The sequence below is a fragment of the Hakea prostrata genome, chromosome 10 (assembly GCF_041222555.1).
Source record: "Hakea prostrata isolate BN-2017 chromosome 10, UWA_Hpros_2, whole genome shotgun sequence".
Taxonomy (NCBI): domain Eukaryota; kingdom Viridiplantae; phylum Streptophyta; class Magnoliopsida; order Proteales; family Proteaceae; genus Hakea; species Hakea prostrata.
In genome coordinates this window covers 44628850-44646795 of record NC_142609.1, presented here as the reverse complement: position 1 = coordinate 44646795, position 17946 = coordinate 44628850, and the positions used below count along the sequence as shown (strand labels likewise).

Here is a 17946-nt window from a genome sequence, read left to right as displayed (position 1 = left end):
TGTTCCTCTCCTCTAACCCTAGTAGAAATTTGAAATTGACCTTCTTAAATCATTATGAAGAGCCGCCGGTAGGAGGAAGTGAGACCTTGCATATGAAGGAATAGCAAATGACACTGATTTGATGAGTGTTTCACGGCCAGCTTGGGGAGTAACTTAGCTTTCCAGCCTTGGGTTCTCTTGCTAACTTTCTCACCCATCTCTTTGAAAATATCTGACTTCTTGACTCCAAAGTTAGAGGGAAAACCTAAATATTTTGATGGACCTTCACCATACTTGATTTTGAGAATCCGAGCGAATCACCTTTAAAAACGAACCGGGGTAATGGGGCTAAAAATAGATGATGATTTACTTTCATTGATTGCTTGGCCGTTGGCTTGGTAATACAGGCTTTTGAAATGACTAATTTGTTGAAGATTCATTTCAGAAAATATTAAACAATCATTAGCAAAGAGGAGATGGGAAATATGGGGAGCCCTGTTCTTTACACTGATACCCTTGATTAACCCTTGATCTTCCCGCCACATTCATAATAGAACTTGATACTTTTCTTTCAGAGTAATGATGGATTTGTGCCATGGGACTAAACAGGCCTTTTACCTTTTTTTCCACTTGAATTATTTTAGGAAAAATTATATGAATAGCTATTTTTAGGTTTTATTTTTTATAAAAATAGACACTCAATATTTCAATTAATAAAATTAGTTGACACTGGTTTTGGGCTTATAAAACTAATCAAAAGTTATTTTTTTAATTGTCATTAGACATTTTTATCCTTAAAACAAACTATATTGACATATCAGGCAGTTTTGAAAGTAATAAAGAAAAAGAACAAAGTGGTTGGAGTTTCCAAATAAAGATAATGATTAGAGCTTTTTACGTGAGCCCCTCTATTTCAATTGAAAATTCAGTGCACCCCTTCAAAATTGAAACTTTACGAAGCCCCTCCACATTTAACACCGTCAAGTTTCCTTTTGTTTCAAATTTGTTTTTACAATTTTACTCTCACTTTATAAATTTATTTGAAATCCTAAATAATAATTGTAAGAATTCTTTTACATGAGTCCCCTTCATTTCCATTGGAAACATGATGTACCTCTTTCAAAATGAAAACTTTACAAGGCATCTTCACTCTTCACACCCTCAGATAAATTTTTTTAAGATTTTAAATAAATTTATTCAAACAAGGGTAAAATTGCTAAATTAAAGTTAAAACTAACAAAAACTGAACGGTGTCAAATATAAATGGGGCCTTATAAGATTCGATTCAATTTTGAAGGGGTGCGCTGAGTATCAAATAGAAACGAAGGGGGTTTATGTAAAAAACTTTTATGTTTATTTAATATGCCAAACTTTTTTAATTGAAACAATGGGCGGTTAGTTTTGTAAAGAGAAAGTTGAGAATAGCTGATCCGTGAATTTCCCATCATTTTACGTGAAAACAAACAGTACCTTCGAATTGTGGGGACTGTCACGTCAATAAAAAGTATAACAGGTCATATTTTGGAAGCCTAGGACACCTAAAGCCATCGTCACAAAACCTGCGTTACCTAATCTTCTTACGCGCCGGCTTTAACCACCCGAGCTTCTCCGTCGCAGCCTCTCGCGGCCCCAAAATCCTGCAAAACCAATAAAACAGCAGGAGACAGTAGAAGCTAGCTATATAGGGTTTCTCATCGTCGACGCGTCGTACGGCAACCAGCCATTATTATCTATTGAGAACTCGATTAGCAAAACCTCCTTGTAAGTTAGTTCAAGTCACTTGAAGTTCTTAGGGTTCAGTGTCGGCTTTCGTCTTCTACTTATATGCTTTTATTTACTTGTTATTCTCTGTCCAATTCTGTTTTTGTTTCCTTCGCTTTTGGTGCTTTAACTCTTGTTGCCTGCGTTTGTGAAGCTTTCTTGAACTTGATTTTACTCGCTCTTTCTACATTGATTACGAAACTATTTGTTTTATCCTTTAATTATCTTTCAGTTAGAATGGGGGCTACCCAGTAGAGTTAGTTTCTGGCATGGCGGAATTGATATATTGTGAGGTTCCTGTATTCTGGGTTTAGGATAATAGGAAGCAATGATATTAATGTTTCTTCTCTTTTCATTCGTATTTTTTACTTAAATTCCTCTATATCCTTATTTCTCGCCTTTGTTTCATGGGGCTTTTTACCATGGCATTTTATGTTTCATTTACACTCCGAAGCAGGGTTATGGATTGTCTCACTCAGGGCAGATTATCTGTTTATGAGTTGATGTTGTGTGTTCTCACGTATATGATAATGTGTACTGATATGTACCTGCCAAGTTGAATTCTTACTATAAAACGACTTTGGTGAATTGGAAGACTGAATCATTTTCTATGGTCAGGTTGGTTGCTGGTATATTTTCTCTGGATATTGATAATTTCTTCTTAGGATGGCTGATCTAGAAGAGCTTCAGCAGACAAGTATGTAAAACTCAAAAGTTTAAGCATTTTGGGAATTCTTTTTTCTGAATGCAATTTCTAATACATATCCGTTGAGTTATTCCATGTGATTTTCTGTGTGTTAATTTTGTGCTATTTTTTATGATGTAATATTGCATATGTAAAATGAAGTGTACACAGGATCCAGAAAGAAGGGAAAGTAATATCATTAATGAAAACTAGATGAAACCAATTAAACAGTAGTAAAAGCTGTTCTATTTTTGCTTATATGCTTTGCAACCTTGTCTTGATTCCATATTTGGAGATGAGTCATCACTAATCATTAGATCAGTTACCAAGGAAGGCTAGCGCATCTTATCTGAAGGTTAGATTATGTAGATGAGTTTTTATTATATACTTTCTTTGGAATAATTGAATTATACCTGACCTAATTTGCAATTGTCTGTTGCCTAAATTTAAACAATGCTAATCTTGAAAATGGAATAACCCTCAGGCTCTTATGTAACCACGGATCTAGGGTTAACGTTAAAGCTATAATTTCCCTAAAATGTGGCTGCTTAGGAAATTCCAGCAATAGGCAGAGGGGTTTGTTAGGGGTTTTAAAGCAATCAGGCCTGTTGAGAATGGAATCCAGATCTGAATTTTATTGGTTGTCAGAATTCAGATTTGAAATTTGAATCTAACAGTCCAGCTGGGGTTTTGGCTAGGGTAGGGGAAGGAAGAAGGATTTGCTGTCCTGCTGTTCAGACCTATGGATGATAATATTCTGCAGTTCAGAATTTGTTTCAGTGAATGACGTTTGGGATTTTTAGGCACTTAAGGTTTTTTGAAAATTCAAAAAAAAAAAAAAACTGCAATTCTTTTTGAAGAAGATGAAGTGCAGTAAATTTTAAACTCCAGAAATTGGGCTGATTTGGGAAACAATGGTTTGGACTATGATCTAAGGCTTCCTGCGATTCTAATGGAGGTGAAAGGGATGGAGAAGGGCCTGGGAATCAGTGGTTCCTAAGAGGGTTAGGATTTGGTGCCGTGGGGAGAAGGGGTAAGGAGCTAGGGGAGAGCTGGGGGAAAGCTGGGGATGGGTCTAAGGGAGTCGCAGAAGGGTGGAGAGGGTCTCTATTGGTCTGTACTAGGTGGGGAAGAGGGCTGGAGGGTCTGTGAACAGGGGGAGGGGAACTCTGTTGTGCATGGGAGCAGAACAGAGGTGAGGATGGCTGCGATGGGCTGTAGAGGTGCGGGACTTGCTTGGGACTGATCTGAACTGGATGTTGCAGATTGAAGACTGACTGTACTTGTGGGAATTGAGGGTTTAAAGGCTGAAGATGATGGCTGAATCTGCAGAACTGAAACTAGAACTTGAATGCTGAATGCTTTTGAAGAGTGGATGCAAGTTTAGAATGCTTCACTAGACAACCGTAGGGTCTCCTCAAAGGAACCCTGCCACCTCTTGGCAAAACACTCAATTTATTAAACAATCCAAGCTGAAAATAACTTACATGAATATGCTATTTATAGCCTGAAAATAATGACACCAACTCTTATATAGGACTAGACTCTTATCCGAACACTTTAAAAGGGTAATCAAATTACTACGAGATTACAACCCTTAGATTGGAATCCCTCTAACACACTTTTAGTTATTCTGTTAAGCATATGCTAATTAGATAACTTAAGACCAAAGCAACCTACTTTAAATCAAATTGGACTCTTAAGCAAAACCAAACCTGACTCTACAAACTGGACTCAACTAATATTCTGGAAAATCCTAAGATTAATTTCAGAAATAAATTAAAGGTAAAATGCGCAAAATACCCCCCAAGTAAGGGTTCGGCCAAGCAATAGGTGGTTTCTTGAAGCCGTCTTGGGGGCCCCACTTGAGCTTTCGGCCAGGGGATCCTTGTGTTCACATCAAGCTCTCAAACCACTCTACGACAGTTCTCTACAGTAATGGGAATAAGAGCTACAATTATAATTGGATCCACATTTGTCAAGCCATGTCCTTGGTGCCCAGGTGCTTCTACACTTTGTTCACATGCATCTGGAGCTACTCTAATGCCTTTGTTGCCTAAATGCTATGCCACCTATGCTTAGATTTCTGTAGATTTAGTAGCCTTTGTTGCCTATAGACCCTGGTCCCTGGCACCTATACCTGGATTTATGTAGACTCAATTAGACATAGTAGGGTGAAAGAGTTGATGAAATAAAACTATTCTAAAGAATATGATTGTATTTGGAAATTTGCAAATTATTCCAGAATCATGGGTTCCACCTGGTGTGGAATCAAGACAAATGACAAGAAGAAACAGGAAGAGAACAGGGTATTATCACACTTGATTAGAGCATATCAGGATAGAAGAAAAAGGAAGCATTCAAGTCTAGATTACCAAGTCCAGTGTGACACAACAGCTCCATAAGTCTTAAAAAATGCTTCAATTTGATCATTTGAACTTTTTGACCTACAAGAAGAGGTATACATATAATTCTTTTTGGGTAACCCTTATACATAGCCTCTCAAATTCCATGAAATTACTCGTAAATGCACTCATAATCACTTCACACCAACCAAAATTCATAGCCATCAGCATTGCATAGGGGGCTCCTTACCGTCTAGCACCTTGACAGCAAGGGCCACCGTATTTTTCTAAACTGACACTGTGTTGGTAATTCCTTAGTCATTTAGACATTGTGACAACTATGCTTAAATTGAATAAACTCAAAATAAGTCTCTGAATGCTATGAGTAATCTATCTACCTTGAAGCCTTTCATCCTTACTTTACTGGCTCATGAATTAGGTCTCATTACAATGAAACCCAACAAAATAAAAGGTCCAACCTATAACATACTACCAAAGCATGTTTCCAGCCTGTTGGGCTGCTACAGGTACCTTGTAGGCCTCCAGGCTTGTGTTTAGCCCTTCAAATGGAGTCAATATTGAATATAATTGTGTCTAACAGATCTTTCAAGGATGATTGAGAACATAGTGCAGAATGGGCCTCCCAAGCTTGTGTCTGTGCCTCCATGTGGGTGCAATGTTGAATGCAACCATGGTGACTAAAACTTACTTGCAGAGGATGATGGAGAACATGGTATGAAAGAAAAGAGGTATGCAAGTTTGTGTGAACAAATACACAGCTTTCTATAGAGCCCAAGAAAGGAGAAATACCCTCCACTAACATTCTCTAATTGTGCCTCTAATGCCAGAGGAGTCTGCCTTCACTATAAACACATAAAAGTCCCTCAATCAAGTATAAGAAGTTAGTGTAAATAGAAAGTCCTAGAAGACTACTAGCGTCACACAGCTTGAGTCTGTTTGATGCAGCTATGCACATAGTTTGCTTAGGGATATTTTCATAATTTGTTTTACTATATTCTTTTGGGAGTTAGATCACATAGATTAATTCATCTCGGGTGCCGGTTTTTTAATCTGATTCAGATTCTTATTGTTCCTTTTTATATGCTACCATGTAACCCCATCAGAAAATAGACTGGGATAGCTGATTTTATGAGTTTTTGCACTGCTGTGTGCTGAGGTTATGTAGCTGTTGTTTTTTTTTTATGTGGATTCAGCACCAAATTGACCTTTTTTTCCTTTGAAATTAACCTGGGGTTGATAGATATGAGGGATTGATGGTTGGGCCTTTGTTTAATATGTTTTTGGTCATGGGCCTATTCTGTGAGTGTGAAATTTGACATCCAGGCCAAGTATGAAAATAGATTAGTTTTAATTGATCTAATTATGTAAATTCTGCCCAATTTAAGTTATAAGGGCAGAATAGTCTTTTTATGTTCTCTTTTAGTTTAAGAATGCTTGATAGTCTAGGATATGATAAGGACTCTTTTATGTTTAGTTATGAGAGTCCTATTTGAATTTGGATTAGCATGGTGAGTACAACTAGGAAAGTCAGTTTCCAAGTCCTAATTTCACAGGACATATTATAAAAGGCTATAAATAAAGCCCTGGGCATGTAACAGACTACAGACTGGAGATTACAATTACTAAAAAGTGTTTTGCCCCCTAAGAGCAAGGTAGAATTGGAGCTTCTCATTAGTGGTAACGGACCGTCATGTGATTGAGCAACCAACCTAGGGTTTCTATTTTAAGGATTCTCCTTCGGCAGTGCTTGTAGCTTGCCTCTACATCTTTCGATCTCCATCGCACCTCATTACGAGGCTTGTGTTACAGGTTATTGACAAGTCAGCACTTAATCCCATTCCTCTTCTCATATCACCCACTTTTTTTTATTTTTCTTGAAGTTATGGAATTTTTGAACTTTTTAAGAGCCCCTAAGTTTAATGTCACATCTATGCCATCTAACCATTAGATCTGTCCCAAACTTTAGGAACCTCACCCCCAACAAAATTTTTATTTTTGACAAACCGTTAGATCTGAAATATGCCCGTCAAACATTTTGTTTCTCAAGATTCTGAAAGTTTGGGACGATCACATTTTGTGATCTGAAATATGCTCGTTGATCTAGCATGTTTGTCCAAAGATTCTGAAAGAGTTTATTTTTGGTGAGAAACAGAATGTTTGACGAGCATATTTCTAAGATGTAAATTTGAAATGAGTAAAACATACTTGGTTAACCACCTTAAGGCCCAATTAATTCTTTCCTTCCCACCTCTTATTGATGAACTGTGTTTCGCACTCCTCAGTGGTTGGCTCCCTGACCCTGATGTCTCTGGGAGCCCTTCTTTTGTTTAATTGGCAAAAGACGAAGCCTTCTGATGGAAACACACTAATGTTCACTTATTTTAATTTTAGTATAATGTTACTGTTGCATCCTTAGTGCTTCCTTTCTTGCATGTTTTGTGGATGGGAAAATTAAATTCAGTCTTGATGCTGCTGCTGCTCTTTCTTCTTCTTTTTGTTCCCCCCCCCCCTCCCATTCCTCTCTTTGGCACATCCATCTTCAGTAGTAAACTTTTATATGAAGCATCTAAAATTTCAAATTTTCTTTTGTCAGTTACTCTTTAAATTTCTAGCAGGATAGTTTATGCATCGAGTTTTATCTTTGTTGTTGAATTAGTTTATTTACTGGTCTCGAACTTTGGATGGTCCAGTGCAACAGATAGCTGCAACAGGGGAGAGTTTTGATGAGCCTGAGATGACTGTGCCTCCTGGGAATTCACTCCCTCAACCAAAACGAGGGCATGATGATGATTTGGGAGTTTCTGGTGGCGAAAAGAGGTGGCCTGGATGGCCAGGGGAGAGTGTATTCCGTTTATTGGTTCCTTCACCAAAAGTTGGTGGCATCATTGGCCGTAAAGGGGAGTTTATCAAAAGAATGTGTGAGGAGACGAGAGCTCGTATAAAAATTCTTGATGGTCCTCCAGGCACTTCAGAAAGGGCTGTAAGTTCTTCTTAGAAGACAATCTAATTTTACTGAAATTTGAACATGAAGATCCAATCAATGCATTTCAGATCCTCGTGTGTTTAGCCCAGTTATATTTTGTGGTGAAGTCATACATTATTCATCTGGTGTTAGTCTTTAGCTTCCAAGCCAACTGAAAATTTTGGCATTTTATATGAGATTCTTGCATGTGTAGGACTGCATTATGAAGGTGTTTTTATTTTCAGGTTGCATGTTTTACTAATTAACCAGTAAATCTAGTTTGGTGCTCTTTTGGTTGAACATGCTTTTAGTTGCATGCAGATGTTTTGTTAATTGATATAGTAGACATTTGGTCACATGATGGATACCTATTTAACTCCCCTGCTTGGGACATGACAAATCCATTACTGTAAAATCCTTAGCTTCCACCCACTAACAGCAGACATCTTAGAATGCCTCTGAAACTATTTCTGTATACTGAGGAAACCTAACTAGCAATCTGATAGTGATAAAAGATTGAAAGATCTCCTACTTCTAATCTAAAAATGTATATTAGTTTCAGTGAGGATGGAATATCATCAATGGTAAATCCCATGATAAAATTCTAAATGCATGTCTTACTATAAAATAATTACAATGCTAAGAACATAAAAAAGAAGTATCACATTAAACAGGGCATTAATCCGAATATGGTGCCTTTCATCACAATAACTGAGATGAATCTGTGCAGGTTCTGCCCGCCAACCTAAGGCAACAAATCAGTCACCAAAGTGACTCCATATTAGAAGAACCACTGGTCCAGATTGCAGGGATCAGCATTGAGCATTACAAGTGCTGAAAAGTAGATCTGATAAGCATTCAGAGATACCTTGTAAGAACATCTGAACCAAGAGCTCTGCATTTTACCTGGTAACTTCAGAACTTGGTTGACTGATTCTCATCCTTGGTTAAACTCCTTCAAAAGCTTCAGATCATAATTAGTTTAATACATGTGGAAGATCATTCTTAATCACCTAAATAAAATGCTTCCTAGTTTTGAAGTGAATTTAGTCATATAATAAAAAAAATTTATATTAATTAATCATATCACTGACTGAGTTCAAATGAAACCTGTAATAATAATTACTTTTCAAGGCAGATCTGTTAGGCATTATCCTCCTCTAAAATGTCACCAGAACAATTTCGTGAATCAAAGTTCTATAATCTATGTAAAACCTTCTAGATAAACAATTTTTGTTGGTTTTCATGTGGAATTCAGAGTCCACCACCAAAAAAAGGGAAAACATTACTCAAATTCTTTTTCTTTGTCCATCCAGCTCGCTTCCTATATGTTATAAGTGAACTAAATGCTTGATATGTTGGTACTCTGAACATCCATTATTTGCCTGAATTGTAAGTTGAACATTCTCTTGGTTCTGATAAAAGTTGTCGGTGGCCTATCTATGTCAATACCTGTATGGACTCTGCACAACCATTGTAACTCAAACGGGAGTAAAAATGATGTCCAGAAAACCAAACAATTGATGCAGTATCTAGAGACTGCTCGAATTGTTTCAGTCCAACCCCAAAAAACCCGGTCCAGTGGTCCACAATGAGAGTTGGACTTAAGTAAATTATTTCAGTTTGATTTTTTAGTCTTTTAATTGTTTCAGCTTTCCTACATTGGAGTGACATTTTGGTTTGAACTTTGTTTTTAGTTTCATATTTCAACTAGAATTTGTGTTTTGTTTTAAGTACATGCTTGTAACACCCAATTAAGATTAGAATGAACTGAGGAAAATTTAGTGTAATCGAACAAGATTATTGATTCTTCCCCCTTTTCCTTGTGGAGTTCTGTTCTTCCTATTTGTCAAGTTTGTCTTCTGTCAAAGCCACCATAGCAGCATATTCCTGAGGTCTGCATCAACAATATGCATCCACCAAATAAAAAAAACATTAACAATGTGTTCACCAAATTAAAAAAAAAGCATTAACAATATGCTGGAATACTACACACGGCATAAGATACCTCCGAGGAAACAATCTAGAAACAGAACAGCTTCACTTAACTCCCAAGGATTCTCACATTGGAAAGAACTTTGTATCTTGAGTTACACAATCGCATGCTTAATAAAACTGGGGCTATAGGAATGGGTAAATAAGGTGCACTTGATGCCTTGTTGGGCCAATATCTTAGTACTTCCCCTCAAGTTGGAGCATACAAATCCCCCAGGTCCAGAAAGGGAGAGAGGAAGAGTTGCTGGGGCTATAGGAAAGGCTTCAGTTGGGGTACACGCATGATAACCTATGATGAATGACCAATATCTTAACAGAAACATTGTGATGGTTTTCTTTTCTAAGCATCCGCTTTAATTGGAAGGCAAGCTAGGGGTTTGGGTTCGTCATTCCAACCGAAACTAGGTATTATATCTAGTTTATATGTGAGGTGATAAGCTGATAATGCTTTCCAGGGCTTTTTGTCTGTTTGATTTGCATTTTACCTGGACTATCAACATGGTTTGACTCATTAAGCATTGGATTTGGATCAGAGGAGCATGAAAAGTACTGAAGGAATTTAAATTGTCATATTATTCATTCTTTCCAGAAAGTAGGCATGGTTTTTTTTCTTTTTCCCCTTCTTTTTTTGGCCCAAAATTTTATTAAGGCGTGGTTTCATTATAAATCAATGAATTTTCACATAATAACAAATCATCATAAGAAGGTTACATTATTGTTAGCTAATGTAGTCACCCATTTGCATGGTTAAATAATTAGAGATGTGATGAGGGTACAGTTACATTTGCAAAACCAAAAAAAATAAAAGATAGAAGATGCCACCACTGTTATGGAGACAGCTTTTCATCTATGTCGATAGTAATTGTTGTCTAGACTGTCAAGGCTCTCAGTCCCTATTTTGCTGGGCAGCCAAGGTTCTGAAACCCGGTAACTTCAGGAAAATTCGAACAGTTATCTTGATTCTAGTTGAATTGGTGGAGGACTCTGTTCTTTGCCCTTGAGCTCCTTGCTCCTTTGTGCTTGTATATTGCTAGTTGTTTTTTAATATAATTAGTTATTCATCCAAAAAAAAAAAAGTATTTTTCTTTTGTGGGGGGGGGGGATTTGCTTATTAAGACGTATTATAAAGCAGATTGGGATGTGCCAAAAGCTTGGATTCCTGTTGTTACCAAAATATGGTGGGCGTGATAACAAAGTGATTTTGGTGAGCAAGAACTAGGTAAAGGTGTCAATCATAGTGTGCAAAAATAACCAATTATATGTATGAGCTTCTTTATTACTCTCTAAAGGTATCAATCATAGTGTGCAAAAATAACCAATTATTTGTATGAGCTTTATTACTCTCTCTCTCTCTCTCTCTCTCACACACACACACACACACACACACACACATCCTTATAATGTGAGCTCCATGTGGATGTGCAAAATATGTAGAGAAATAAAAGCTACTCTCTCTCTCGTCCTTATAATGTGCGTTCCATGTGGATGTGCAAAATATGTGGAGAAATAAAAGCTACCTGTTGATTCCTCGGTGTGTGTGGTGATCACACCTAGATGCAAAACCGCCTCAAAATGTTTGGTTGCCATGTTGACACAATATACATGCCAAGTTCAGATTTTTTTTTTTTTTGGGGGGGGGGGATTAACCTCCTACATCTTAACCCATTAATAATATCAGAACATGTGGTCTGGTTAGTAGATGCCAATTTCAGCTGGTCATGATCTTGATTCTTGAGGCAGTCAAACTATTCGTCAACCCAAAGAGTTCATTATTCACTAACAACATGATTTTGATAACAAAATGTATGGTATATTATACTGAAAAAAGGATTTATTTATAAAGAATTTCAGATGCTTAGTTTTAAAATAATGTTAAGAACATTATACATAAAAAACACCTGGAAATTGAACTGGTTTAGATCTACAATTATGTATAATACCAGTCAGGATCACAAATACCTAACTACTTAGGTTTAGGTTGATCAGTCAATCTGGAATGCGTCTGACAAGGTTTTTGCACTTACGTGTGGTACTACAAAGTGAAATACATAGAGGAAAATTTTGCACTTATGTGTTGTATTACAATCCTCCGAAGAAATTAGATTTCAGATAATGTCGTTACATAATCCTTAAAATTGGCTATTGATTGTTCACAACTTGTTGCTATTTCAAAAGGTGTTGATTTCAGCAAAAGAAGAGCCTGATGCTTCTATTCCTCCTGCAATGGATGGCCTACTGAGGGTTCATAGACGCACCATTGATGGTTTGGATGGTGATGTTGCTCATGCTCCGCCAGGTGCTGGTGCTACCGCATCAACAAGGCTGCTAGTGGCTGCTACGCAAGCTGGTAGTCTAATTGGGAGGCAGGGTGCTACCATAAAATCTATTCAAGAAGCATCTAATTGTATTGTTCGAGTTCTCGGGCAAGGTACTGTGTGGTTCTGCTTAGGGCAATCATTGATGCTTGCTTTGTGAAAAGTATCATTTCTGTTCATAATCATTTATTTCCTCTCTTGATTTCTTTTCCTTGATTCTTTTATGTTTATTGTTTTTGTCATCTTGTATTGTGCTCTTTGAATAATGATCTGGATTTGCTCTTATGCTACACCCCTTTCTTTTATGTTATGTTAGGGGCTCTATTTTAGTCATGTTTTGTCGTGGCAGCTGCTGGATATATTTGATGCTGCATGAATATGTACAATTGACGCTTTTCTTTTTTAGGAGACTTAATACTGTTTTTGGCTTGAGAGGTGTGGGGTTGGTAGGATAGTGATGCAATTAGAGTGTATAAGTAGGACAATCAGGTCTGGGAGGATTTTCTTTTGGCCCATGGTGAGTTACTCGGGCCTCTTCTACAAGTCCATTTAGTAACAGTAAAGAAAGAGTTTTTAAAAGATTTTTGTAGTTTTATTTTCTTCTTCCTTCCTTCAATATATGGACTGGTATTTCAGACTTGATTTTTCTCTTATTTTTCCATTGATCTCAAAGTCATTTTCTGCAATTCGCTTTTCTTTTCGTATCATTGTTTAGCAGTGAGTATTCGTGGCATAAAAATCACATCCTTCTGAATTTACTTTAATTCGTACCCCAACTTAAATCTTATGGATTTCAGTTCTGCTTGCAGACTTGCCAATTTCTTTTTGTTCTGAACCTTCTTACAGCTTCAAAATTAAACATCAAATTGATTTCCTGTTTCTCTACTGCTTGTCTGGTTTCAGTTTCATCAATGTCCAAATTCTGTTTTACTTCCAATTATTGACTTCCATTAGTCTTGGTATTCGGTACTTAATTGACCCCCAATTGGGCTTTTTGTAAACCTTTCATCTATTCTAGATTTTAGAATTCCTTCAAGTAGGAATCTTCAAATTCTATTAGTTTTTACTATTTGATGTAGCCAGATTTCTGGTTATCATATTCTCCCATTCAATCAGAGCCCTTAACCAGCATTTTGCTTGAGTTCAATCCCTGATTCTCTGCTTATAAAATTCTTTGTAGATATTGTTTTATTCCGTAGGGCAACTGTGCAATCGCTGCAAACTTATCTCCTGCTGGATCTCACTGGTTGGAGAGAAGCGCTGTAGGCAGGGGTCAATTTATATTGTTAACTTCTGCCTTGCATTTTTTTTTTGGCTGAGTGGAAAACATGGGAAAACATAATCGGAAAGCCTTTACGTTTACATTTTATTTGATGGACTGGTTTTGGTTAACAAACAATGGTGTGGATGCCAAGCTGTTTGGCAAGAAATATATGAGAAGACGAAGAATTAAAAAGAACAGGGCTGGTTCACTTTTAAACAAACACCTTGGGCCATAGGGCCAAGTAGTTGCACGCATGGGATGCTGTTCACTGTTTTGGCTCTTCTAGAATCCGTGTGTGCAACTACTTGGCCCTATGGCCCAAGGGGTCGGTTCAGAAGTGAATCAGCCCTGTTTTCTTTATTCTTTTCTAATATTTCTTGCCAAACAACTTGGTTCTGCATTAACCCCCCTCCCCTTTGGAATCATTCATCTCCGAGGAATGGATAAAAGACATGGAAAGGTCATAAAGTCATAAAGCTCTAGGTCAAGGCGCTTAAAATCATCTCCATGTATCCAAATGCTGTACTTGACAGGCTTGCCTTTCCACTTGACAAGGAAAGAATAATAATCCTTGCCGCCTCTCATCATGGTATACTTGTCATCAAGTACCTCAATAGCGTCTTCATTTGGAGTTGCAAATTGGGATAGGTGCAATGCATGTTCTGAATCTCCTTCAGAATTCTGGCCATGGACGCTAAAAGTCATATTTACTTGATCTTCAAAGGATCAGTAAGTTTGGATCGTCTGAATTGTCTTAGGGCTTTGTATGTGAGCTTCTTTCTCCTTGTTTTTAATTTTCATTTCTAACCACTTCTCAAAAGTAAGAAAAATTTGTGCTTGATCATTCAAATATTTAACGATAACCTTCCCTAAATTTTTTTGCTATTAGTTGTTTCAAAAATAGGAAGAAGATACTATATTGTTTGATCTAAATAACTTCTGCTTGTACATCAGATTGCACTTTTTTACTTGATGTCATCCAATTGTTGGCACTCCTATCTTTTTTGACTTGTTATTTGGCCTTTTTGTTCTGAATTGCTGCAGAAGATCTTCCAGTTTTTGCCCTGCAAGATGATAGAGTTGTTGAGATACAAGGGGAGCCTTCCGGTGTGCATAAAGCAGTCGAACTAATTGCATCTCATCTCAGGAAGTTTTTAGTTGACCGCAGTGTAATTGGATTATTTGAAATGCATGTAAGGCATAGAATCATATGGCAAGCAGTTTATTTTTTCGGTTCTCTAAATTTTTTCGAGTAGAAATATCGCTATATTTCAATTATTTGGGTTCAGTATATCTATCTTTCTTTATCAGATGCAAATGCCAAACCCTCAGATGGAGCATAACATGCCACCACACCAGTCTTGGGGCCCACCTCCAAATGTTGGGAGTGGTCCTGGTTATGGAGCTAGCCCTGGTTATGGAGCTAACCCTCAATATATGCCACCCCCGCGGCAGCATGAGAATTATTATCCGCCACCTGACATGCCGCCTATGGACAAACAACCCCATCAGGGCCTGTCTGTTTATGGAAGAGAAGGACCTATCGGGGCTCATCCTTCAGCAAACACACAACAGCCACCGTCGATCATTACACAGGTTTTTTTTTTCTTTTTTCTTTTCTCTTTCTTTTCATTTAAATTTAATTTGATATCTCAGAGACAGTAAGATGTGATGTGGAAAGAACTGGTGAAACTTTTGTTTTGGTTACCATGAAGGATTGATATTTTTTGTTTTTTTTTTGGGGTGGGGGAGTGCGAGCTGCTATAGAGAGTTAAAATTTCTCTTATTAGATCTTTCTAATGTATTCAATTTAATTGTTTGGCTTTCGGGGAGTCGAATTGACCTTAATTTGTGACTAAAGTGGGTTCTGTGTGGTACAGGTCACGCAGCACATGCAAATTCCTCTGTCCTATGCTGATGCTGTAATTGGGACAGCAGGAGCAAGTATAAGTTACATTCGACGTGCCAGTGGGGCAACAATCACAATTCAGGAAACAAGAGGAGTGCCCGGTGAGATGACTGTTGAGATAAATGGTTCTTCCTCTCAGGTCCAGGCAGCTCAGCAGTTGATACAGGTTTGTACTTTGGCATTTGTCTTGGCTGGTTCTTGTTTCTGTGCTTATATTTTATTTTGCCTTGTTGCCACACTGAACTTCTGATGCGTGTATTGAATTGAATAACCTCTTCATTGGGTAGACCTGGGTATTTTTCTAGCGTATATTTTTAGAAGTTTAACCCCTTGTGTTTGCATCCTTCAGTATTCACATTTTTGTTACTTTCAGATACACTAGGAAATGAATTCTTCTGTTTCTCAAAGAAGTGGTTTTTAGGTTTTCATTAATAATATTAAAGAAATTGGTATTGCTTTTAAACCACAGTTCTACTTTTCTAGAGCATCTACTGCTAAGCCCGGAAGCTCAGTTCCATCATCCTGATTACCCATGGTTCATAGTCTGCAAGCTTTGACTTGCAGATAGTTTGGTTCATTCAAATAGGAACATTTTGTATGGCATCCGAAACCAGTCGACATTCATTTTTCATGGAAAAGTTAGATGAACAAAAGAATCTTGCTAATGAGAGTGTTTCAAATCCTGAGGTCCTGTCAACAACCACTACACCTGCCACTTAATGATGCATGTTACCATCACAATTGTTGCTTATTTCACACAAAATTAGTAGTCAGCTTTCTACACTTCGATGATTTTTTGATTACTTCATTCATTTAGGGCCTCTTGTCCAGTGCTTGGATCACCAGACCCCACCAGCTATCATGTCAAAACGACCCAGAAATAGATCCGTTCTTAACAGCGCTACATTTGTCTGCTGACTTTATCATAATATTTGTTAAGAACAAACTCTCTTGTTTTTTTTTTCAGAATTTCATGGCTGAAGCTGCACCAGCACAAAACCCAGTTGGAGGTTCCAACGACCAAGGCTATAATTCGTATCAAGCACATGGTTCTATGTATGCTTCTCCTCCATCCAATCCAGGGCATGCAGGCAACAATGCTGGAGGCTACGGTTCAGTATATGGTGCTGGTTATGGGTATTAGTAGTTGGTAGCACTGAGATGGTAAGTTGAAATATGGATTCACTAGTGAAATCAAGAAAAATCATTAGGGGCAATCATACTGTTGTATTGAGATGCCATTATTAGTTTGTTTTTAATTGTGGGAACTCTGTTAGGTTTTTCTTCTGTACACTAGGTGGACATTGGGGTTGGGGTTGGGGTTGGGGTTGGGCCCGAGTTATCTGCTACATCCCCAGAGTGATTTGGAGGCTGATTCTCCTGTACTTGTTCCCTATCAATCATAGCATCTCTCTTCTTTTGTTTTTCTGTTTTCAACTTGGCACACTTGTGGGAGATGATTTGGACTGTGGTTACATTTTGGCGATGTGATGAAATCTTGAGATCAGTAAATATGGTCCAAGATTTAAAGTTTTCATTGAAGGTAATCGCTTCCTACTATTTCCCCAAGATGCATTTGTTGATAGGCTGGATCAGCTGGAATACCAAGACAGGCGGAAGTCGGCGATACAATTCGACATTCCTTTACACCGCCCAATTCGATCGGTCTATTAGTAAGTTGTTTGAGTGTTAGTTATTTCTTGTGTGTCTGCGTCAATGACTTTTATCTGATTGTTTCTCTACTGATGTCTGCTTCAGGAATCAACTGAAAAGTAGGACTCAAACTCTGATTTTAATTGTCATAAGCTCGCTGTCTTCCCCCAGTGTTGTATTTCTTTCTTTTCCATCCTAGGGGTCCATTCCTTATCCTTCTTTTCCTGATGGAGAGGTATGCTTATCCCAGCATTTTGGTATCTTGACAATTGGTCGATTTATTTCGAAAGAATAGCAATTTTATCGGATCATCTTTCTTCAAAGTTATTCTGATACCCATTGCTTCCTTCTGGGTTTTCAAGGCGAATTTGTTCCAGTGTCTCACTCTACCTGATGCCTGACCCTTCAAAAGGATTCCATTTACCCACAAAATTGCTTAATTAAGAGATTATTGCTGGTATGTTTAATGGGAATGCTTCGAAAATATAAGAAAGATCTTAGGGCGTGGTAACTGTTGTAATTGAAATTTGTGATCTCAAAATTGTGATCTTGTCAATTGATTTGATAGAACTCTTTCTGTCACTCTCATCTTTTCTCCTCAAAAAAAAAAAAGAATAAGGAATCTGTTGAGAATTAGATCCTTGCATTTGGATTGAATCCTTTGCATACGTCTCTACATTCCCTCTTTTTTTTTAATACCTCATCAACCTTCTGGAAAATGAAAGTGAAATGCATGATTTGAATAGATTCTCTAGTATCTTTTCTCCTTTGGTGGCCATTAATTAGAAAGTTGATATTCACCTTTCCAACTTCCAGGGACCACTTTGCTGCTTCTGACTCGAACAGAGCTCGAAGCCTTGACTAGGTCTATTGTTGACATCTCAGAGGCTACTATCCTTGCCGGCCGGTTGATAAATATTAATATTGCTATTTGCTACAACTTGAATAAAAAAGAAAAAAAAAAAAGAGAAAACTAAGAACCCAACAGCATATATGTGTGTTAAAGAAAGATGCAAGGCAAAATAGTTAGAATTATATGGATTAGTTGATACCAATG

General features: G+C 37.5%; 1 protein-coding gene across 1 annotated transcript; it reads left to right on the top strand.

The window, feature by feature from the left end:
* Positions 1-1497: 1497 nt before the first annotated feature.
* LOC149003342 (flowering locus K homology domain-like) lies at positions 1498-17507 on the top strand. The gene is made up of 8 exons (XM_089136363.1): positions 1498-1740; positions 2359-2437; positions 7482-7771; positions 11924-12176; positions 14372-14520; positions 14639-14923; positions 15208-15402; positions 16204-17507. Exons 2-8 carry the CDS (start codon positions 2407-2409, stop codon positions 16378-16380), a joined length of 1380 nt encoding a protein of 459 aa, XP_088992489.1. The 5' UTR covers positions 1498-1740; positions 2359-2406; the 3' UTR covers positions 16381-17507.
* Positions 17508-17946: the final 439 nt, after the last annotated feature.